The sequence below is a fragment of the Trichogramma pretiosum genome, unplaced genomic scaffold (genome assembly GCF_000599845.2).
Source record: "Trichogramma pretiosum strain Unisexual culture from Peru unplaced genomic scaffold, Tpre_2.0 scaffold133, whole genome shotgun sequence".
NCBI lineage: Eukaryota > Metazoa > Arthropoda > Insecta > Hymenoptera > Trichogrammatidae > Trichogramma > Trichogramma pretiosum.
Genome location: NW_019640809.1, coordinates 255223 through 278571, shown reverse-complemented (window position 1 = coordinate 278571; position 23349 = coordinate 255223). Strand labels below are relative to the sequence as shown.

General features: G+C 43.9%; 5 protein-coding genes and 1 non-coding gene across 7 annotated transcripts in view; 1 reads left to right on the top strand and 5 right to left on the bottom strand.

Moving 5' to 3' along the window:
• LOC106653778 (myoneurin-like) overlaps positions 1–23349 on the top strand; it is a 115536-nt gene that overhangs the window by 13444 nt on the left and 78743 nt on the right. The gene's annotated exons all lie outside the window — the stretch shown is intronic.
• On the bottom strand, positions 107–4306 carry LOC106653746 (protein SMG8). The gene is made up of 9 exons (XM_023460798.1): positions 3608–4306; positions 3269–3543; positions 2970–3203; positions 2655–2902; positions 2482–2582; positions 1981–2414; positions 729–1883; positions 468–647; positions 107–381 (listed from the first exon to the last, which is right to left on the bottom strand). Exons 1-9 carry the CDS (start codon positions 3800–3802, stop codon positions 258–260), a joined length of 2946 nt encoding a protein of 981 aa, XP_023316566.1. The 5' UTR covers positions 3803–4306; the 3' UTR covers positions 107–257.
• Positions 5092–6867, bottom strand: LOC106653748 (protein brambleberry-like). Of its 2 annotated transcripts, XR_002763560.1 has the most exons (3): positions 6171–6867; positions 5554–5849; positions 5092–5150 (listed from the first exon to the last, which is right to left on the bottom strand). XR_002763560.1 is itself a non-coding variant. In XM_014373292.2 (2 exons), the coding sequence occupies exons 1-2, from the start codon at positions 6267–6269 to the stop codon at positions 5739–5741; spliced, it is 210 nt and encodes a 69-aa protein (XP_014228778.1). In that variant the 5' UTR covers positions 6270–6867; the 3' UTR covers positions 5416–5738. The 2 variants fall into 2 exon arrangements, 1 of the variants encoding a protein (XP_014228778.1); XM_014373292.2 differs by lacking the exon at positions 5092–5150 and having other exon boundaries at positions 5416–5849.
• Positions 11678–17352, bottom strand: LOC106653702 (phosphatidylinositol 4,5-bisphosphate 3-kinase catalytic subunit delta isoform). The gene is made up of 2 exons (XM_014373235.2): positions 16635–17352; positions 11678–15511 (listed from the first exon to the last, which is right to left on the bottom strand). Exon 2 carries the CDS (start codon positions 15472–15474, stop codon positions 12160–12162), a length of 3315 nt encoding a protein of 1104 aa, XP_014228721.1. The 5' UTR covers positions 15475–15511; positions 16635–17352; the 3' UTR covers positions 11678–12159.
• Positions 18133–21214, bottom strand: LOC106653718. Its single transcript, XM_014373253.2, has 3 exons — positions 20738–21214; positions 18722–19703; positions 18133–18663 (listed from the first exon to the last, which is right to left on the bottom strand). Exons 2-3 carry the CDS (start codon positions 19584–19586, stop codon positions 18539–18541), a joined length of 990 nt encoding a protein of 329 aa, XP_014228739.1. The 5' UTR covers positions 19587–19703; positions 20738–21214; the 3' UTR covers positions 18133–18538.
• Trnai-aau lies at positions 20087–20160 on the bottom strand. Its single transcript has one exon. It is a non-coding gene; the product is annotated as a tRNA-Ile (tRNA).

Here is a 23349-nt window from a genome sequence, read left to right as displayed (position 1 = left end):
GCTTTAATTTTATTATTGAACTGAAAATCGATCGAAACCTATAAATAGATGATGCCCTCCCCCCTATGGTATATCATAGAAATGATCCATCGAAATCGTTTAAAAATGCTGTTGGAAAATCGATTTATTATTTACAAGGGGGAAAAAATATATGTATGTAACATCGTAATTCTCTCGTAGTTTATCAAGCGTATAAAAATTATTATCGAGTCTTTTTTGCTTTCTCAAGGAAAAAACTGAGCGCTCGTCTCTTCTTCTCATTTCTTGTCGTTCACGGCCTCGCTGATGCCGTACATGCCGGCGAGCAGTCTACCGTGCGACGCGACGTTACCGAGCTCCTTGGGCGGCAGGCACGGACCCTTGTCGCCCATATAAACGTATCTATTTATAATCGGTACGAGTTAAGAAAAATTTCACGAGATAACGAGTGACGAATGATAATCGATAATTGAATTAACAAAGGATACGGCAATCGTAGGATCCAGTAGGCACTTTGTGACAGCTTCATGGGCTCCTCGCAGCCGGTGACGAAGATCGGGCTGGGCTGGGGGCCCGTCTGCACCTTGGGATTCAGGGTGACGTGCACCGGCGCCTTGGGCGTCACCACGTGTATCCTCATCAGCTGAGCGATCAGTGGCTTTTGTTGTCTGCGATTTTTTCGTTCATATATAAATAATAAAAGTAGTAGTAGTAGAGAGAGAGAAAAAAAGAGGAGAAAAGAAATGTACCTGCAGGGGCACGGGAAGTACAAGGGCATGTCGCCCGAGGTGACTTTATTGCCGTTGTCCTTTATGGTGCCGATGCCGGTGGCCTTCAGCACTTTGTCCGGCGTCGCCATCATGAAGCGATGACCCCGGGGACACTCGTACTCGATGCCGATGAAGATCTTCACTACCAAGTCCCGGCCGCGCTTCCTCTTGCCCGTCGCCGGATTGATGCTGCGCGTATTTTTCGCCCCCTTCGGATAGAAGTTGAGCTGCTGGAAGTTGTTGCCGCCGCCGCCGTTGTTGTTGCTTACGTTCGCGTTGCTGCTGCCGGTGGTGGTGCTGTTCTCGTTGGTGGCGGCCGGCGAGGCCTGCCACAAGTTGCGAGTCGTCTCCTTCTGGGTCTGCTGCTGATGCTCCAGCCGCACGGTGACGTCCCAGGGCAGCAGAAAGGCCGAGTTGGGCAGCATGCCCTGCTGGTGCTGCAGCCCGATGTTGTGCGAGTAGATGCTGCTCGAGCCGAGACAGACGAGCGACCAGCTGGAGAATTGCGGCAGCAGGCCAGCCGGCGACTCGGTGTGCAGCATGCCGGGCAGATACTCGGTCGTCGAGGGCTGGCGATTCAGCGACTTGTCCTTGGTCTCGGGGTCGGCCTCCGTGACCGCGATCACGACTTTGCTCTCGCTGTCCCCGTTGATGGTCAAGCTCAGCGGCAGCTTGTCGCTGATGTAGCTGCGACTGTGCCGATCCTCGTCCTGATGATGATCGCGATGATGATGATGATGGTGGTGATGATGATGCTGATGATGATCGCTCTGGGCGGGCGGCGACTGACCGCCGCTGCCGTAGGCCGTGACCTCGTCCGGCACGCCGAGACTGAACACCTGGGTCGGGCCCTGCTGCGGCGTCGGCGCGGCGCCCTCGCTGCGCAGCGAGTCCTTGCGCTTGGACGACGTGTCGAAGAGCTGCGCGGCCCTGTACGTGGGCGTGCTCGGCTGAAAGATCGGGAACTTGTGCGACTCCAGCTGGTGGCAGCCGCACTGCAGCCCGAGCATCTGGAAGTAGTCGTGATTCGCCTGCTTGACGTTGAAGGGATCCTCGCGCGAGCCCTGGGTCGCGCCGCAGTTGCACGCGCACACGTAGCGCACGCCGCTGCAGTGCTCCAGCGTCTTCAGGTCGCTGCGAAAAGAATGCGAGCAAAAAAATAAAAAACAAAACAAAACTCTTTTCGTATGAACATCGCGAGCAATGAACGAGGGTACAACGAGACACTCACTCGTAGTCGTCTCTGCCCTCGAGGGGCTCGCCGCCGCCGGCGCCCTCGCTGCCGCCCTTGTGCAGCGGATTCGTGCAGGGATTGCCGGTGAGCGAGAGCACCTGGCACATCTGGCGGCCGGTGCGCCAGTGCTTGTCGCACTCCTCCTGCAGCCGCTTGGCGAACTCGTCGTAGAGCGGGCCGCGCGCCTGCATCTCGAACACGGCCATCGCCTGGGCGAGCTTCTGCTCGTGGAACGAGCGCGTGTAGTGCTGGGGCAGGCCCTCCTGATAGGCGGCGCAGGCTCGCGGCATTATCTTGCTACAGCGACTGCGGCTGAATTTCACGTCGGTGTTGAGCAGATCCTCGAGATTCTTCACCTCCTTGCTGCGCCCGTGCACGAAGAAGTCGTGCACGTGGCCGGCCACCTCGAAAAATCCAGCCAGAGTCGGAGTCTGGAAAGCGGGGAAGAGGTTCGAGTTAAATGAGAGCAAATTTTTTTTTCTCTCGTCTAGGATTTACCTCGAAATAAGCCGGAGCTGGATTTCTTCCAACGTTGTCGTCGAAGCCAGTGGAGAAAGCCATATTGATGTGCCTCTGAACGAACGAGTCGAATTCGTGTGCTGAAGGTTGAATGAAATTCCTGAATCGCTAATGATCAAAGTCAACATAGCAGGGAAGTTAATTTTACTTACGTTCTAAGACTCGAGTGTGTCTCATCCTGTGTGCCCTGTTCGCTTGCATTGGATTTGTAGGTTTGTAATTGAGGTATTTATATCTTTCCTTGTTGTTTAATTTACTTTCAGTTTTTTTTTTCTCAGAAATAGCGCAGGCTTTTGCAAACCCTCTGTGCATGTATTCTATAACATCTCGCATCTCCTCTTCTTCAGTATTTACAAAGACAAATTCTTGGTTTACGGGTATGGCAAACAAAGAATTAGAACTAACAAGAAAAAGAAATTAATACTTCTGATATAACTCACTAGAAATTCAAGTTTCATCAAGTTTACCTATTATTATTTACTATTTTGTTTTTCCTTAACACTTCATATATCGAATCTTCCAAAGAATGCTCTAGCTTTGTAATATTTGCTTCACTATTGGGATCTTGGAAGACTGGTGGGCACCTTTCAAAATAAAATAACATTCTTGGAGAACAGGGCCGAGTATTTTTAACCCAGGCTTCTGATACGTATTCAGCTTTGGATTCCAAATGTTCTCTCAGATGAGAACCTGCTTTTTCTCTGCAATAAAAGACCTTTGTAAGCTACTTACTTATTATGAATTTTTGTTATTGAATGATACGCACCTAACTATTTCCAGTGCTTTGAACAAGGGAATGTAACTGTAGTCAAACGTATGAGTAGGATGCGTGAGTATGAGAATGTGCGATATATGAAACAGTGTCAGAAGTGCTCTGGAATATTTATCCTTCATGTTGGCCCAAGCGTGGAGGAAATCCTTCTTCTCCATGTTCTCAACGAACTGATTGTACTGTTTTGATAAAGTATAAGCGTCGAAGCATCCTTTCAAGTGTAAGAATACCGCATTGACTCTTTGGTCGAAGTAACCTTCGATTTCAAACTGCAATCATTGACACAGATACATTTTTATCAGTCGTATCATGGTAGATTATATTACCACTTACCATTGCCTCGTTGTCAATGGTGGGATGCTCGTTGATGGCCGGCACCAGGATGGAGTTCACCATCTTGGACTTGTCCGACTTGGCTTTGTAGGTGCTCTTGCCGAAGATCGACACCACGACGACGTTCTCGTCCAGGAACGGCAGCAACGAGGCGTCGTACTCGTGCGGCACGATGAATCTCGGCGGCCTCGGCATCTCGCGATTGAAGGAGCACAGTTGAAAGAGAACACCGACTCAACAAAAATCTACGACGACGACGACGTCGACGACAGCAACAACAACAACAACAACAACGAAAAAGTCGATGAAACTCGAACGCAAGGTAAACAACATAGTTGACTTGACTTCTGCTGCTGGTGCCGCTGCTGCTGCCGCTATGTTATAAGAAACACCGGCGCCGGCCTGCGACGCCACAGCTGATTCTACCCGAGGGCCGATTGCAAGCCTGGCAGCCGTCGTACAGGCGCGCGCGCGCAAAAATCGAAAACTTTTGAACGTGCCTTCATAACAATACAATCGGAAAGACCAATGACGGATTGTTTCACTGTATATGAAACTTGTTTTTTCCTACTTTTCTCGAGCTGCACAAAATGATGATTCCGATATATTCCTCGCTTACTCTGTAGTAGTTTCTGTACGCGACGACGACGACGAAAAAAGTTTTGTTTACATGCGGTACGTACAACCGATTCGCGCATACCAGTGCGTTTTCGGAGTCGTTATAATGCTATGTGTAACAGACGTGTGAAAGAGAAGGATGACAAGAACGTAAAATCTCGCGATTATCTCTCTCTCTTTCTTTCTTATGAATATACCTGTGTGTACATGTCAACAATGATACTACTCACTTGACCGCTAAAATTTAACCGACTACCGACGCGTATGAATACAAAGCAATATCATTCTGTGCTGCTTGCTCTTTAGTAGCTTATTGAGCTAAGAACAGGCTAACAGCTAATAGTGAAAATTTAAAAATATGGCGTTGTTCTGCGGATTGAAAAGCCAAAACAATATAAAAAGAAAAATTCTCCTTTTATATCCATATTGTTTAAAAGGGGAAGTAGAGCCCATCGAAAAGGAGATAAGAGAAAAAACTGCAGAATACATTGTAAGTATATTAGTAATATCATGTATTTTTAAAATAGTAAAGCGATAATTTATACATTCCGATACATTCCGATTATTAAGCCACTTTCATGGTGGACTGCTGACCAGAGAGAAGTGGCAGAGGCAGGTGGAGCCTATGCTTGGGCGAAAGGCAAGATGCTAGAAACAACAAAAATTATTATGTTCAACAACAAAAAAATCAATGATTTATTGGAACTGGCGAAGCAAGGAAACCAAGAGTACGAAGGTGGTGCCATGGATCAGGCATTCCTGACTATGATTTCCGTTGACCTGCCAGAATTCAAAGATTGGGGCTTAGATCTATTGGTTATTGATTTTAATGATAGTAAAAAGGGAACCCAACAGTATCCAAGTGAGGCCATTACAGGAGTGTGCCAACCAGTAACAGTAGAGAACAGTAATTATTTTGCATTTCCTGGAGAAAAAGAAAAGTTTTTTCAAAAGTTAGGTCAGTATTTCTGCAGTTATTCTTTATTTTATATTATAACTTTATTCTGTATTACATGTTAGCTATTTTCATTTTTCAGAAAATGAAGAAAATAATACTAATTAAATGAAACAAAATTAACATTATTAATTCTTATGTAAAATAATATAAATTAAAGCATGATGATGTTCTGTTAAATGCAAAAATTAAAAAATTTTAATTTACATCCAAAACTATAAAATGTGTCAAAAATTATTTATCTTACTTGTAATCAAAAATATTAAAACAGTCAGATTGTAAAAGTTGAGGCAGGCGTTCAACCCATGCTTCAGACAAAGTAATTCCAATTCAGAGGTAAGATAAATTTAACAGGTTAGTAAAAAATATTTACCCAATCTATTCTAAATGTCTTCAGTCATGACAGCTAGTTGAACATGACCAATTCGTATCAAGACTTTATCCTTAGTTAAGTCTTCAATGTTAGTCTCTATGATTTTGTCTTCATTAGTTGTCTGTTCTTCAAGATGATCTTGACTTTCCTAAAAATTATCTATTAACTGTTATTTCTGATAGTGCTCAAAACTGGTTACTTCTTGATGAGTAACGTATTGTTTTTGCTCTGTTACTCATTAAATGATAGGCATTCCATGTAGCAGCTTTCATATTAGAATTACATTCTTTGATTGTCTGAAAAAAAAATTAAAAGTAGTAAGATATATTAATGAGTTTTTTAAAAGTAAATGAATGATTCAGTTGAAAAATTTATCTATCAGAATATTATTTATTTAAAAATGTTTGAAAGTCATGATTCAGCAGAGGAACAAGCTGTTTACACGTCAGAGGCTGGATGATTTATTTTTTAAGGGTTGAGCAATAAGAGGGGGAAGAGTTTGTACAAGTTTGAACCTGCACAAAAAGTCTAGACTTGGCAGTTAACATCAGTAGAAAAATCCCAATAAACTTATGTTGTGTAACAATAGAATTCAAATTAAAGTGAATAACACTCACTATTCTTCCTTTGTTCGTGGATTGACAATTTAGAAGATTAACACATAATTTAGCCAGTTGTTTCTCCGACATGTTACTACAGGAAGTCTTGATTTTCATTATGACTTTGTGCTGACTTATTTCTAACAAGGATGATAACTGGATGTCGGTGACAAACTTTGAGGCCTCTTCGAGTGATTTGTAGGGTATGATGATCAGAGACCATCTCAATTGAATTCAACTGCCTTGGATTCAACAATTATAGTTAAATTGTTGTTCATCGATTGAATTGAAAAATGTGCATAGTTATTTTAATAAATAAAAAATAAATAAAAAAGTATAACTCCCAAGTCTGGTTAAAACCAGTTCAGAAATTGACAGCTTTAAAGTAAATCAGAATATGATGCAATATTTTAGTACAGCAACTTACTTATATTACAGACTGGTTAATTAATTGATCACACTTTACAAATTGACTGAAATTAATTTAGTATGCAGATATGGAAAACATATAGTTGAGTTTTATTTTTAATTTACAAAACAACAAGATTATTGATATTTTTTAAAAATTTTTTGTTGACTACGTGAATATTCTGATATTTGCCCAGTACGAAATACAAATTATGTTCACAGAACTAGTCCTTTTTATTTAGTATTTTCAGAATTTAGTCCTTCAAGAACTTGAAACAATGCAGTCACGTAAACATAGCGAATTCTGGACTTTGTATATGCTATTCCGTGTCGTATTGTTATTATTGCCGTCTGTCTTAGACACACCAGCGCCCTATTTCGCTATATTTACGTTTTTCCCGCGTGTCAGAAATAAGTACATTTAAAAGTAATCTAAATTGCTTCATGCTTAGCCATAGCTTATACAGTTCACTCTCGGTTGCAAGTCAATTTTTTTGAAGCTCGATTACGTGAGAATAACATGGAAAATCTACAACATTAAATAACAGACAACATAACATTTTCTTATTTCATATTTATTTGCAATCTGTCAATTCATGTGACAATGAATGAGGGGATATGGCGTTTATATACAAGAGTAGGGAGCAAAGAACGAACCGGTATCCATATCTCATGATTTTGAGCTTTAACAAGTTTCTCTAAATCGTAATTGTATCGAAAGAAAAAACAAACAGAAAGAAGATTCCACTGCTACTTGAGTCATAGTTTTTTTAATTTTCGAGGCTGGTGGCTCAGCTGTTGGTTCCTAAAGATGTGGACCTCGTCAGAATTAGTCGAAAGCTCGAGCAACTTCAAAACAGCTAATGTAAAGAGCTTTTATTCTAAAGATTTTTGAATTTGATAGGCGATTCGATTGGCTTGTTCTATCGTTGAGATGACTTGGCGATTGACTTGCTTTATGGTTGACTATTTCAATTTTCTGACAGCTATAATATTAGACTGATTGATCAATAGGACGAAAAGTTGTCGTTGCAGTTTTTCCTGCCTTTCGGTTGAGATCATTTGTGCTTTTTTCCACTGAGCTGAGGTAGATGACCCAGTCAAAGACATGCATTGATGAGTATGGTTGATGAATCTTGGAGCGATTGGATGTGATGTTATCATGGCTAGGATCTTCTTTAGTTTTGAAGTACTAATTGATTCTGTTAACTTTCGACTGTTTTATTGGTAAGATACGAGAGTTAAAATTAAAATGCTGTAAATATGCTAATCAAAAACACTAACTTTGTCTTGAAGCTGCCACACAAATATGATACAAATCTTCGTTTTCCAAGTTATCCATGATCATTTCACAAGGGAGATGTGGCAACCTGTAGTTGATAAGCTCCATAAAAGGATCCATTGTCCAACGCCAGAAAAATCCTCTTGATATTTTTTCGCTCAGATGCATGCGATAAGCCTCACTATGAATTTCGGTAAATTTCCACGATTGAAAACCAAGCGAAAACTTGTAATAGTCCTCGTAAGTGAGTAATTTTGTCGCCTCTTCGGGTCGTAACTGGATCACGTCGTAGAGCGACAAGCTCGAATTTACCATTGTTTTTTTTGTTTCCGTCGCGAACTCCTCGTCGTTATACCAACATTTTGCGAGATTCATTGACTTCTCGAAAAATCCGTACTTGGAGAACAATTTCATGACCATCAGAACGTCGCTTCGATCCAGGTCGTATCCTCTTTTCTCGAGACGTTGAATGACGGCCATCAGTCTAGATGTCAGCTTCAATTTATTTTCTCGTCGTGCTTTCGCAAATCGAAAGCCTTCGTCAAAATCACTCTCAATTGGAAAAACGAAGCTGGACAGATCGGCGCCACGATCCAAGAGCACATCGACGGTATTCGGCATGAGATTCGCCACAGCCAATTGAAGCGGCGTCCGACCCCACTTGTCCTTTGCATCCATCTGCACTCGCTGATTTAACTCATCGTTGATATCGAAGAATATCTTGGCCACATCGTCATTCCAATAATATTTGGAAATACTGTGCAAAGGGGTCAATCCGTCCTCGTTGGCCAAATTAGGATCAGCACTTCGCCTCATCAAAATTTCGGCCGTTTTCTTGTTGCCTCGAAGTAGAGCTAATTGCAGCGGTGTCCGGCCCTCGTTGTCCCAGACGTCGACTTGCACTCGCTGATTTAATTCGTCATTAATCTTGAAGAATATTTCCACCAAGCCATCGAACAGATAGTAGTATCTGTTGCAGATGACGTGAAGAGGAGTCAATCCTTCGAAATCGGCTAAATTAGGATCTGCGCCACGTCTCAGCAGAATCTCGGCCGCCTTCTTGTTGCCTGAAAGTAGAGCTAATTGTAGTGGTGTCTGGCCCTTCTTGTCCCTGACGTCGACCTGCAGCTCCTGACGTAATTCGTCGTTAATCTCGAAGAACATCTCCGCAAAGTCATCCTCTCCGTACCTCCGACTTATGAAATGCAGAGGAGTCGATCCTTCATCATTGGCTAATTTAGGATCAGCACCTCTTCTTAGCAGGTATTTAGTCACATTCTTGTACTTCCCTACGGCAAAATGTAGGGGTGTCATGCCCCATTTGTCTCGGGCGTCGACTTTCACTGGCTGATTTAACTCGTCATTGATATTGAAGAACATCTCCATTAAGTCATAGGGATCACAGAACATCCCGCAAATGCAATGCAGAGGAGTTTTTTCGTCCTTGTTGGCCCAATTCAAATTGGCGCCGTTTCTCATCAGTAATTCGGCAGTCTTTAAGGAGCGACGGTTCATAAGAGTCAAACGCAGCGGCGACTCGCCTGTTTTTTTCCAAAGGAGATTAGGATCTTGGCCAAGCTCGAGGAATTTTTTGACGATGTCCAAAAAGTCAAACCTACAGGCCACATGGAAATGAGTGCAGCCCGACTCGTCGGTGTAATTAACGTCAAACCGGTCGTAAATTTGAAATAAGTAACTTATCGTAGTAATGAAAATTTCGGGACATAGATAGCTTGGTTCATCAGGAAAATGATGCAGTGCAGTGGTGCGATGCAAAATTGGCTTGCCGTATTTATCCAGGTCGGGCTCGTCTTTATAGCCGCTGCGAGCCACGAACCCGATTATTCTTTCTCCTTGATCACGTTGTGAGTGTGATCTTGTGTTGCTATGAGAAGCCTGCGTGAGAAGCCAGTCGATATCTTCGCGGCGAAAAAAATTGCCAAGATCTGGTAATTCACCCTGCCATTCTTGGATTAAAGTGTCGAGTTGATCGAGAAGTAGGGGTAGTTCTTCTTTGATCTCCGAATCGACTTTTTCTCGACAAATTTTCAAATTCCAGCTCAAAATTGCAAGTTTCACGTTGCCCATCGTGTCACATACTTTCGCGTAAACTCAATCGCTTAAGACTTAAAATATTAAATAATTTTCACTTTTTGTCGCTGCTGGAGTCGATATGTCAATGTAATATTTTTTTTGTTCTCTTCGCTGCGGCTCCGTAACTACTACTGACTGTATTCGCATAAACTTCGATCCGAGCACGTATAGGCGTTGAGGGAAGCTATATTGTAGCGAGGGATATTGTCTTATGTGTATATAAATGCGGCCACTAACATGTGTGGGAGGGAGAGAGTCACAAATACACTACCAGCTGCAAATAATAGGGGCTACTTTCCCTGATAGTTTGGATTTGATGGGTTGGGTTCATCGAGTCCTATATTTATATAAGCTATGATGAAGCAGATGACTGGACCATATATGCTTTGCACTGAATGTTTAGCGAAAAAAATCGTTTGCGTTATGTTATTTAGATATAACGATTTTTTTACTCGAATAACTATGACTTGAACGAAAAAAAGGAGAGAACGTAATAGGATACATATTAGGAGATAACGGTATTTAAATAATTTTTTTGCACAATAGTTTTCGTTGTTCGGCACTGCACAGGAGTGGCAAAAGGGTTCAAGGGTTTAAGGGATAAGAAAAACGCGATATTAACTCATGCATCAACGATATTGAATGAACGACTTGCACCGATTGGAACGGAATATTGAGTATTTATTTATCCAATCATCGGACCAATAGAAGATTCGAATATTATTTTATTCTACTCCTTTTGAGGTATTACATATACCGATGGATACCAACACTGATCGATAAACGTATCTAAACTAAATGTGAAAGCAGCTCCCAAATAGTAACGTCTGTGTATTTAGTGCGGACGCTGACTGCTGAGGGGGTTTTCGTGATCGATTCAAGTCCACCAGAAAGAACAATGATTTTTGACGTATTTTAGCCTGATAATACCAGTAATGCAAATGTAATTTACAAGCCGATGAATCAAAGCTTCACAGACGTAATTACCAATACGCTTAATGACATTTCACCGCCCATAAGAAAGAAATATATAATTAGGTACTGTTGCGAAAAGATTTATTATTTTTTTCTGTTGAAAATTTCTTACGTTGCACTAATTCAAATCTCAATACTTTTCAACTTCGACATGTTTAAACCGGTGGAGACTCAAGCTTTCTGCAAGCATGATATCGATGAGAAGCTTCAGTTGTCGGACCAATAGGCAAAATTCGTAGATGCACCAAGTTGGTATTAAAATCGTCCTCCATTTCATATTTTTTCATTAAATTTTATTTTTATTAATTTTTCAGATAATTAAGACATTTGAAAAGATTTTCTAGAATAGTTAGTACCTTTGAATCAGTTAATTAAATTTTTTCATCTTTTCATTACCGGTTAATTAGAATTTGTTAAAATCATTCGATAAATTTAATTTTTTTTTATTTATTTAGTTTTGTGTTTTAATTTTTCTCTTACCCTCATGTACAACAATTATACTCAACTTTCTTTTCATCTGTAATCTTCATAATTTTGACAATTTCTCTACTGGGGAATCTTTGATAAATTTTCGATCTAATTTTTGATATTTCAAGAAATTCTGAAGTATTAATTTTGAAACAGCTGAACTGTTAACCCGCGATGATGAAGCAAGGTATTTATGAGTTCTAAAGATTTGTACATATTGTAAATAGCAATTGTATGATTATGAGTTTAGAAAAAATATAAAATTAAAAAATTAAAATTAGAGTACTTCGTATTCATATTATGTACATACACATCTCACATCATAATTTATAATATAAACACCTGCATGCGTATACCGATACATTTTTTGGTGAAGATGCTCACGTATTATAAGTAACAATATTACACATATTTTTATAGCGAATGAAATAAACAATTTTTTTATTCAAATAAATCACAGATATATCTTACAAAATCAATTCACTGTGAATTAAAGTGACGCTACCATTCTAAATAGAAGTTATTGATATACATTTAATGTAGACCAATTGAGAAAAAATATAAATGGCTCTTCAATACACATAACATTTCACGCGATTGCAATATCAAACAAAGATTGATTTCTTTTTCTTTCTTTTTTACAATACAAGTAATTATCAAGCGCGTTGGTACGTCACGTTTGAAACGAACAATTCTCATCAACGTATCGCTTAAGCATACATATGAAAAAGATACATTTATTTATACATGTACAAGTAGAGTGGTTTTAAAATTAAACGTTCAAGTCGCTTTATTACTCTTGGCCATGTTGTGCGATGCCCAGTTGAGGGACGTCTTCCACGAGTTGCAGAGGGCCTCGTCGAACTTGGCGCGGAAGATCTTGAGCGCCTCGGCCTCGTTCACCTCGAGCGCCAGCATGTCCCTGATGTAGATGAGATCTTTCTCGGAGGACAGCTCGGGCAGGCCCGTCGAGATCATCATGGCGAAGAGCGACAGTATGAGACTGCCGTGGCGCCTCAGCACGAGGAACGCCTGCTCGCAGTAGCTCTGGAAGCGCTGAAACTCGCCGGCCGTGCCCTTCTTCGTCTGGCCCTTGTTGATCACGTGGACGAAGTCGTTGGTGAGGACGAAGGGCACGCGCTCGCGCCTGATGCCGAACTTCTCCTTGAAGTGGCCCAGTATGTGGCCGAAGTCGACGTGAAACAGCTGGCCGGTCTGCTTGACCATGATGTTGTCGGAGTGGCGATCGGCGATACCGAGGACGTAGGTGGCCACGCAGTAGCCGGCGCAGCTCAGGGTGAACTCCTCGATGGCCTTGTTGAGGGCGGCCTCGCCCCGATTGTGGCCCTTGAGCCAGGCGAGCAGCGAGCCCCTGCGAAAGGCCGAGGTGGCCGAGAACGTGCCCTTCTCCTTCTGTATGTTGGCGATGGTGTCGGCGTTGAGCACGACCTCGATCAGGCCGACCTTGTTGTCGGTCGATATGCACCTGTACGGATTCATGCGCAGATCCAGTCCCTCCTTCTTCCAGAGCTTGTCCATGATGCGCAGCATCTGCAGGGTGAGCATGTCCTGGCGCAGATCGTCGCCGTGCTTGAGTATGAGGTGGACGTCGTCGCCGAACGGGTCGGCGTTCTCGAAGACGAGGCAGAGCGGCCGCATCTTGCTGTCCATCACGCGGCACTTGTCGATCTTGATGCCGCGCCACCTGAAGCTCGGATTCAGGGGGTTCATCACGCTGTAGAAGGCGTCCCGGCAGTGGGGCTGCTTGAGGAACTCGTGCAGGCTCTGCTGGGCCTGCTTGCGGTCCTTCTTGGCCTTGACCAGCTCGCAGGCGCTGCTCAGCTTGTCGAGGCACTCCATCTGCTTGAACAGGCCGCGCATGTGGTCCTGGCTGCCGCGGCAGTAGGCCTCGAGTATGAGGCCGAAGCGCACCGAGACCGAGCCCACGTGCATCTCCGAGCGCAGATGCCAGAACAGATAGTGGCCGATGCGCTGATTGTTGAGGGCCCGGCGCAGCAGGAACTCGGTGAGCTCGCACGACAGATAGTTCTCGTGCTTCAGGGCCTGGACGAGCTGCAGCAGGAACAGCGAGAGATCCTCGTCGCTGACGTCCTTGAGGCACTTGACGGCGAACGAGCGCACCGTGTGATCGGCGTAGGCGTAGTCGAGCAGCTCGAGGGCGCGCTCCACGGGCAGCTTGGGCCACTTGAGGACGAGCGACGTGGCCTCGGACACCTCGACGTGGTCGTTCCACTCGACGCACTGCAGCAGCTTGGTGAGGATCGTCGGCACCTTGGTCAGGCACTGCTGCCTCAGCGACCAGATGGTCTTGCGCTCCTGCTCGTGCAGCTCGTGCAGCGGATCGCGGTCGGCCAACAGCTGCAGCTGATCGATGTGCTGCTGCAGCGCGCTCTCGCTCACGGAGCTGGGATCGAACTCGGCCGAGCTCTCGCGCGACTCGCACAGCTTCTGCGCGAACTCGACCATCTTCTCGGGCGACGGATAGAGCACGAGCTGGTCGCGCGAGTACGCCGGGAAGGTGATCATGAGCGCCGCGGCCCGGTCGATGTGCGGATTCGACACCACGGTGCCGAGCGGATGCAGCAGGTCCTCGTTCTGTATGTCCTCGGCGTAGGCCCACGTGTACAGGGTCATCGCGCCGGTCTTGAGCTGGCTCTTGAAGTCGTACACGGTGGTGTTGGCCCAGCACAGCGGCTGTATGAAGCACTCCTGCTTGCCGGACGAGTCGCGCACGAGCCTGCGCGACTTGAGGCCCTTGGCGCTCTTGCCGACCTCGTACAGAACGAAGCAGAGCCTCGTGTTGCGCGGTATGTCGCGTATCTTGATGTCGAAGTCGAGCTGCTCCTCCCACTCGCAGCTGCCGTCCGGGCGCACCGGTATGTCGCGGGTCTTCTGGCTCTCGCACAGCGACTTGCCGCCGTGAAACAGACTGGCCTGCAGTCCGATCTCGACGCTGCGATGGGCCGCGTCGCAGTTGAGCCGCGAGATGCCGTTGACCGTGAACTGGAACTGGTCCTCGATGTTCCACGAGTACGTGTACTTGCCCTTCTTGCGCAGCGTTAGCGTGGAGAAGGAGGGCCGCGTGCCCCGGGTCATCGTGTCCGAGTCCGGATCCTCGTAGTCGTGGTCCTTGTACACCTGTATGCCGCCGATGCTGACCGCGACGAGGGTCGGCACCAGGTCCTTGGCGATGCAGTCCTGCACGTAGTCGAACTGTATGAGCGGATGATCGCTCATGAGGTACTCCTCGCGGCCGCATATCTTGAGGGTGTACTCGCGCGGTCGCTCGTCGCGCAGGGTCAGCGTGTTGGCGCGCTTGTTGAGGGCCAGCAGCAGCAGCTGCCGCGGCGTCGTCGCGTGCATCACCATGAACGTGTACGACGTCTCCGTGTTCTCGAACTTCACCACGATCTTGACGTTGCCGTCCTTGGACATGCGGCTCTCGATGTTCTTGGGCACGTCGGGGGTGGGCGCCAGCCCCGTCGGGAACTGATAGTCCACCTTCTCGCTCCAGGACTTCTTCTGGCGCTCGAGGGCGATCTCGTCGCCGAGCAGTCGCATCTTCCAGCGAAAGTCGTTGACCTCGGAGTTCTTCAGCGCCGCGAACTCGTGCAGACCCTTGCCGATCAGCAGACCGATCTGCGAGTCGAGATTACGATCGGCCTTGGCGTCCTCCTTCTCCACGAGCTTGAGTATCGAGCAGAACGGCTTGACGTCGCACAGCCGGCGGCTCTCGTCCCTCAGCTCCTCCGACTCGGCGTTCGAGTTGACGCACACGAAGAGATAGGAGGCCGAGTCCTTGAGCAGGCCGTGCAGCGGATACTTGCTCGACTCCTCCCACAGGTCCTCCTTGATCTCCGACAGGATCTGATCGCGATTCGCGTCCAGCGGTATGCAGACGCCGTTCGGCATCATGCACGTGAGATTGACCACCTCGGACGGATTGGCCCAGAAGTTGTACGTGTACTCGCGCGGTATGTGCACCATCGTGTCGCGGTGACGAAATTCGCTCAGGTCCAGCAGTTCCGGCGATGACTTTCGATCGTACTTCATTTTGTGGTAATCCTCGCTCATCACAGATCGATCGACGACTTCGATGCCCTCATTAAGTCTGGAAAAAGAGAGAGCAATGGCAAATTATCATCTTGTTTCGAGGTTTGATTTCATGTCATGCTTGCAAAACAAACACGCACGACAAGTGCTAGCAGACGGCAAATTACACTCGGTTGATAAATTGTTTGTAATATTGAAGATGCACACGTATACGCGTTCCAAAACTTCGTCCATAATATGTAAACAAAACGAAAAAAAATTCACAATGCAACGACTGCGACACTCACACGATATTCGACCGTATGCAAAAATAACAACGATGCAGGCAGAAAATCTGGATTGCAAGGCTCTCTTTCGGGTGGCTCTTTGCACTGACTCATTGTTTACTATCGAAATTATATGTTACCGCTCAACGCATAGATAAGTCAATCGAGTAAGACTTAGTTTTTTTTTTGTCAAAATTTTTCTAAGTTACAGTTTACTTAACTTTAATATCAAGATCTAATCCTAATGGATATTCTACATTCCTCTACTGTAAATTTTCTGTTATTGTATTACAGCGAGCGCCACTTGGCCATTCTGTATATTTAAGCTTAAATTAATGGTTTTTTATTATATTTATACCTCTTCTGTATGAAAATTCTGTATATACAAGGAAATAAATATATATAAGAGTAAAAAAAAAAGATAAGTCAATCGACTCGGCAACGATAAATGTGTATAATGTAACACGCGAAAGTGTCGCGTCGAGTCGAGAGCGAGTTCAATGATGAATGTATTTTGCATGTAACGCGAAAATCGTCTCCGATGCAAGTGCATAATGACGCTGCGATTCGATGCGTTGTTTTCTCTTTTTTTTTGGCATAATAAAGGTAAACAAACTCGAAGTCAAGGGGGGGTTAACTCAGCCGACTTCACCATGCGACAGTCGCAATTCGGGTGCATTTCTATCTATAAAATGTTTACACGCGAAATTTTCAAGTGCATCGCGTATCGAGAAGCTTTGCTCGCTGCTGACTGTGTGGCTAATGGCATACGTAAATATAGCGAGAGGTTAGGTCAAGCAGCAACAGCAGCGCGATAACCGCGAAGGCATACAACGACGATGCGACGAACTCTTTGTTATTTTTACATTATCGTTGCGCACGAGTACGATGCAAAAATCGATTCGCGGTAATTACCTTTCGCCGTTTTTTCTTCCTGGCGAGCCATGCTGTACTGAGGCCGACGTCTCGTTCGCAGGTCATAATAACCTCGCCCCGCACTGGCGACCGGACGACTTATTTTCCTCTCTCACACTCTCTCTCTCTCTGTCGATGATATGACGAGGTTGTTTTCACGATGTAACACTCGATGCTTCTTCTTATCGAAGGCAATCACCTCACCACCAGCACATAATAATAATAATAATAACAATAATCTTGGAGCCTCCGCAACCAGTCGCAATATGTATAGTATACACAACGGTAAGGCGTCTTCGCGAGTAAAAGCGCACGGTATAACACACAGAGAGAGACGGCACAGACAGAGAACGAGCGAGAGCGAGTCAAAACAGGAAGAAAAAAAAAACAACACAACACACACACAACACGAGAAATCTCGTCCCCGCGCGAGCGCGCTTCGGTCGATTCGAGTGCTTGCTTGCTGCTGACTGCAGACTGCTGCTGCTGCTGCAGGCTGTTGCGTCCGAAAATTGGATTGTTTATGTGCGGCGACGGCGGCGGCGGCGCTGCGTCATAATGCAACAACAACAACCGAGTCGCGCGTTCGTTGTTGCTTTTTTTTGTGTTTATGGAGCACGCGAACAATCGCAACTGTTAACTCGGTGCGCACCTCAACCGCCACTGCGCGAGGAGTGCGTATATATAGCGTAGTTCAAGAACACAATTTTTGGCCTTTCTTCTTTACACAATCCGTGCGTGCGTATATACGTATACGTGTATATGTGTTCAACTGTGTGTGTGTGTGAATAGGCGCGGTGGGAGGGCCCCCGATAGAATGTGGCATATGACGCGCGAGGCACAGTCAGGCAGGCAACAATTCACGAGACGATGCGATATACGGTGTGTCATCGTCACGATCATCATCGTTTATGTTGCACACACACACACACACGTGTAAAATATATGTCGATGATAATGGTTGTTTTCGACTTTTCGAACGCACGAAAACATATATGTGTAGATAAGGTGTCGCGATCGTATCTCTATTTATCGACGACTCGAATCTCGATCTCTCTTTCTTTTGCTACGACGCGTGTATACGACGAAATTTCACGGCAAGCGTTGAATCACGAACGCGGTGAAAAATGTATAAAAATGAAAAAACATGAAATAAAATAACAAACAACAACAACGTCGTTGTATACCCTGCTATTACGCACTGATTGACTCACGCGGACGCGCGCGTGCTCGACGCGAAAGGTCGATTACCTCTCTCGGTGTTTACCACTATATATAAACTTGCGGCGGCATTAACCTTTTTACACAGTACACGCGTTATACCTGTATATATATTTTTGTCGCCTTTTTTTTGAAAATTTCTCAACCGCCCCCTCGATCGATCGATCGATAGTCGGAAGTACTACGACGCTGAAAAAAAAAAATCTAATAATAGATTTTTTTCGCTCGAAACGAACGAAGACAGCAGCTCAGCTTCGCGTTAAATTATAATGAATTATTTTTAATTCTCTGATGATGCTTTATTTGTAAACTTTTTGTTCGATCGTATAACGCCGGGTATATAGTCGTGGATTATAATATTATAATATAATGTAAAATTTATAAAGAAAAGAGGCGAATGTTTCGTTACATAACGTTGTCATCAAAGCGCCGACTAGATACTTAATTTTCTTCTTTATCTCATAATTATAGTTATGATAATCGTCGGTATTACATAGTTTATATATACAAATAGTCAAGGGTGGGTGGGGGGATTATATAAACAAACTATATAATAAAAATATGTACAATATCAAATTCGTAACGAATTACGAGCTGTGCGGTCGATATAAAAAAAATAAATATATAAATAAATAAATAATAATGATGTAATATAACACGTCTCGCACACATGCGGCCGACTATCATTGGCCCATCATGGTCAGGTAGACGTCGTAGCCGCGTCGTACCTTCTCGTCGAACGCCGCCACCGTATCTTGCCTCCTCATCTCCTCGACCATGGTCATCATCGAGCTGGATATTCTGGCCTCTGTAACGAACGAAGTTGATTAAAAAAAAAAAAGACATAATGCGTATCACCCACGAACCTCGTCTCTCCAGATAATAGAACAGCACGATCAGGCAGTCGACGTAATCGCCGGCCGCGGCCAGCATCTCGTAGCTCTGCAGGCGGGCGGCGAGGGCGGGCAGGATCGCGCGCAACTCGCCCAGTCTGGCCGCGAAGTCCGGACGATCGACGAAGATCTTTGTCGTGTCCTCAGACGCGGCCGCCGTGGCCGTAGTCGACGACACGTTCGAACTATCGTCGCCGAGATTGTTGTTGTAATCGATTATCGGCTCGGGCAGTTCGGGTCCCTTGTCGCGGAGCGCCTCGTTGTACTCGACCACGGCCAAGGGAAGTTCGACCGCTTGACTCTTCTTCTTCTTCTTCCTAGACGTCGTCGTCGTCGTCGTTGTCTTCCTCTTCCTCTTCCTCTTGTTCTTCTTGTCGTCGAAATTCAAGAGTCCACCCCAGCGCGACTTTATGTACGACTCCAACTCCGCGACGCCGATATCCTTCCTGAACGCGATCGAGGGTGCGGTACCCACTTGAAGATCGGGCGTCGGCAAATTCGCTGCTGCTTTCTTCCTGGGTCTGCCGCGCTTTTTGTATTTTTTGGTCACCTCGACCGGGTACGAGGCGTCGTCGTCCGTGTACGAGACGTTTCTACTGCATTTTCTTTTCAATCGATGCCTGATGGAAGAAGAGCTGTCGTAGTCGTCGTTGTTGTTGTTGTTGTTGTCGTCCGCCGCGAAGACCGCCGAGTACGCAGTGGTGGTCGAGTTGCCGCAGGATTCCTCGGAATTGTCGGGCGTCTGGCCGCAGCTGTTTCGCGCGGCGTGCAATCTCAAGTTGGCGTGCGTCAGAGCCGCCGCCGCTGGAGCACTTCGACGACTCTTCGAGCGACTCATGATTTTTGGAGGGGTAGGACCGAGTAGTAGTGGTACGAGTACGTGTGTGTGTGTGTGGGTGGTTAATTAAGAACTTGAAAACTTGCGTGCGTAGCGTCAAAAGTATCGCCGTGTCGGCTGCGAAAGGAGAATGAAAAATATGTGTGTCAGTTGTCGGTTTGTGGTAGTATGTAGTAGCCGCGAGCGGCTTTCGTCGATCGTAAACAAAATAAACGACATTTCTCCGTCGATGTTCGAGCGTGTTTTGAAAAGTAATCTTCTGTGGTTACGTGAGTGTGTGTTTTGACGCGCTCGAGCCGTAAGATGTAGAAATGTATAAAAATTTGCGGAAAATATTGAATTCATACCATTAAACGATAAAACACATTTCAATAATATAAATTAATCAAAACCTAAAACCATAGATTCCCACTTTTTAAGGCAAATCTCATGTCCTTTTTGATAATCGCGTATATGTCCAAAAAAGTTTTATCAAAGGAATGAGTCATGCAAAAGTAAATTGGCTCCAGAGGGGATCGAACCCACGACCTTCGCGTTATTAGCACGACGCTCTAACCAGCTGAGCTATGGAGCCGTTGATGGGAGACAAGGGAAAATGGTCGATTTTCAATCTAGGCCACGATCGCGATGGTGAATCGTCGATGATGGCTTTTGTCGAATGAAAATGAAATTTCGAAACGAGGAAACGACTCGAAAAAAATTTTCCGGATGAGCGAGTTAATTCAAAGTGTAATTGAAAATAAAATAAAAGATTACGAGGATATCTAGGCCTATCTGGCTGTAGCAGAAAGAACGTAAATACAGTGGAAGACAAAAATTTGAACTCGCTGCGAGGATGTTGATGTTATTATAACGTAATTTCTGCTGCTTCGTAAATGTCTATTGTCATGTCATTTTATCAACGAATTCTGTAAGAATTTTGGATAGTTTCACGATGACCACTGCTGTCAGATTTCTCTGATATTCTTTACATTTATTTTAAATTTGAAAAAGACTCGATGCGTAATACAGTAACAGAAGATATCATCGAAAGTAATTACGTCGAAAAGAGATTATGAAATGAATGCGTTGATTTTTTTTTCACCACACGAACAAATGAAATTACGATTAAACAATGATCATTCTTATTTTTATCGAAACGAAAATATTACCTGGATAAGATGATGTCACCGAGCGGTTGGAATTATAGGAACTAATAAATACGTAGATCGCAGTCACAGATGCCCAACGCAGAGAGGCAGAGTATAAATGTACACAATAGCGATCCCGGACCAAACAAAAATTATTTACAAATCCATCGTGTCCGCATGTCCTATCGTCTCTCGTTCCAGAAGTCGTCGTCCGCCTCGGGAGCCTCGTACTTGGGTAATCGCGTGCGAAACGTGTAAATACTGTACATCACCCAGGCCCGATGCGCCAGAAACAGGCTCAAGTAGGTGAGGACGAAGATCGTCGAGTGCTTCAGCATGTATCGTCCGAAAAATCCAAGCTCCATTTTGAAAGCGATCGAAGGAGTTGAAAAAATTTATTTTTTCTTCTTTCGTAAAAACGAGGAGACGAATTTTAGCAAGTAAGCAACGCGACGGAGAGCCGATCGAGAGTGTCGGACTCGAGAGACGTTGTACGCGCGTTCGCTCGTTTACCGCCGAAAATACGTTTTCCGGGGAGTCGAAGTAAATATTTTCCAATATCGATGTACTATATTTACGATTGGATACGACTTGACAACGTTTTTCGTCGACTTTCTCTCTCGCGATACGATGAGAAGTTGAGTAGGACTTGATGTGGGATATTTTTTCCCCTTTTTAAAGGGCGATTTTGTAGAAAGGACTGACAAGGAGAGCTTTTCAGGTCCGGGTCATGGATCTGCTCCAAAATTTTTTTGTGGTTTACCTATACTGTACCTAATGTGGTACCCAATACTGAAATTCCCTGTGCTTAGTTTGATCCAATGGACCTTAGGGCCCATTTTGTAGAGGATTTTCCACATTATAAAAAAATCTTTGTCATTTTCTATATCGATATAGAAGTACTTAAACGAAAAAATGCAAAGATCAAAAATTTTAAAATTTTTCAAAGAATCTGCTTGAATTTTTTCAGAATTTTCGAGACCATCTATCACTTAATTCAAGAGGCCCAAATTTGACGCTTTTTTAATAGATTTCAGGACTTCTTAAAGAGAGTGGTAGATGGTCCCAAAAATTCTGAAATAATTCAAGCAGATTCTTTGAAAAATTTTAAAACTTTTGATCGTTGCATTTTTTCGTTTAAGTACTTTGATATAGAAAATAACAACGATTTTTTTATAATGTGGAAAATCCTCCGAAAATGGGCCCTGAGGCCTATGAGATCAAACTAAGCACAGGGAGCTTCAATATTGAGTACCAGAAGTCCCCCAAAATAGTTTGGTAAAGATCTGTGACCCGGACCTGAAAAGCTCTCCTTGTGAGCAAAATTATTGGAGAATTATTGAAAGAATGAATAATCTCTCGACATCAAGATTCTCGCAATTATCCTGGGTAACCCGGTCGGGCACCAGGTCGAACTCGAAACTCGAAAATGACTTTCTCCACGGGTTTTACGCGAGAATATTACCCTATAGAATGACCGCTCGGAGCATTAGGTTGATATCCGTCCGGAATCGACGACGACTTTCTCTAGGAAGCTGCGATTTTGCCGCGGAAATATCATTCCGCGTAACCCACTCGGCGCACTAGGTCAAAATTCGAACTCGGCGATGACTTTGACCGGAAAGTTGCGGTGTTACTGTACATAAATCACCCCGGGCGTCGAGAAAATAAAAAATTAAATTAAAATAAAGTGTTATATTCAAAAGTCAACCAAAATATAGTCTGAGTTCCGAAGAAAAATTATCTGGAAATTGTCTAAAAATTGTCTTGAAAATTGTCTGGAAAAATATTGCGCTTATGCATTTCGATGATACCTCTATTGAAAAGAGAAGACAAAAATCTGTCAAAATGCACAAGCGCAATATTTTTCCAGACTTTTCTCCGCTTTGCGACTATTGCTCCGCGCGAGCGCATCTTCAATTTTATACAGTTTTAGAGTAAAATAATTAACTTACCTATGTTTACCTATGAATCTATGATTACATATGATATTAATGAAATCAGAAACTTTTTGACAAGTACACAAGCAAACCAAGATATTATATAAAATTAGAAGCAACTGAGATTTTAAATAATCCTTTAGTGGTAATTCTTTTTTTCAAAAAGATTATTAGAAGCAAGTATGTCAGTTTGGATCCAACAGTAAGAATTAAACTTACCTATGTTTACCTATGAACCTATGATTACCTATGATGTTAATGAAATCATAAACTTTTTGACAAGTACACAAGCAAACTAAGATATTATATAAAATTAGAAGCAACTGAGATTTTAAATAATCCTTTAGTGGTAATTCTTTTTTTCAAAAAGATTATTAGAAGCAAGTATGTCAGTTTGGACCCTACAGTAAGAATTAAACTTACCTATGTTTACCTATGATGTTAATGAAATCAGAAACTTTTTGACAAGTACACAAGCAAACCAAGATATTATATAAAATTAGAAACAACTTTATGAGTTTTTTCAAGTCTATTGATAATATTCATAAAAACTATGATAAAATTTTCATAATTAATTCTGAATTGAATGATAAGTGGATGAGAGCACGCTAGTTAGCTATAGTATATGAAAAAAACCGTAATTCTATGACTTTACTTGCCCGGCCGTCTAGATGAAAAACGATGCGAACTATC

Excerpts from the sequence above, each read along its gene's own strand:
- LOC106653746 (XM_023460798.1), bottom strand. The coding sequence starts at position 3,802 with ATGCCGAGGCCGCCGAGATTCATCGTGCCGCACGAGTACGACGCCTCG. Across the intron at positions 2,903-2,969 it reads AAAATAGTAAATAATAATAG|TTCTAATTCTTTGTTTGCCA; the intron begins GTAAACTTGATG and ends TTTTCTTGTTAG. Across the intron at positions 648-728 it reads TACTTCCCGTGCCCCTGCAG|ACAACAAAAGCCACTGATCG; the intron begins GTACATTTCTTT and ends AAAAAATCGCAG.
- LOC106653748 (XM_014373292.2), bottom strand. The coding sequence starts at position 6,269 with ATGAAAATCAAGACTTCCTGTAGTAACATGTCGGAGAAACAACTGGCT. Across the intron at positions 5,850-6,170 it reads CCACGAACAAAGGAAGAATA|ACAATCAAAGAATGTAATTC; the intron begins GTGAGTGTTATT and ends TTTTTTTTTCAG.
- LOC106653702 (XM_014373235.2), bottom strand. The coding sequence starts at position 15,474 with ATGAGCGAGGATTACCACAAAATGAAGTACGATCGAAAGTCATCGCCG.
- LOC106653718 (XM_014373253.2), bottom strand. The coding sequence starts at position 19,586 with ATGAGTCGCTCGAAGAGTCGTCGAAGTGCTCCAGCGGCGGCGGCTCTG. Across the intron at positions 18,664-18,721 it reads CTATTATCTGGAGAGACGAG|AGGCCAGAATATCCAGCTCG; the intron begins GTTCGTGGGTGA and ends CGTTCGTTACAG.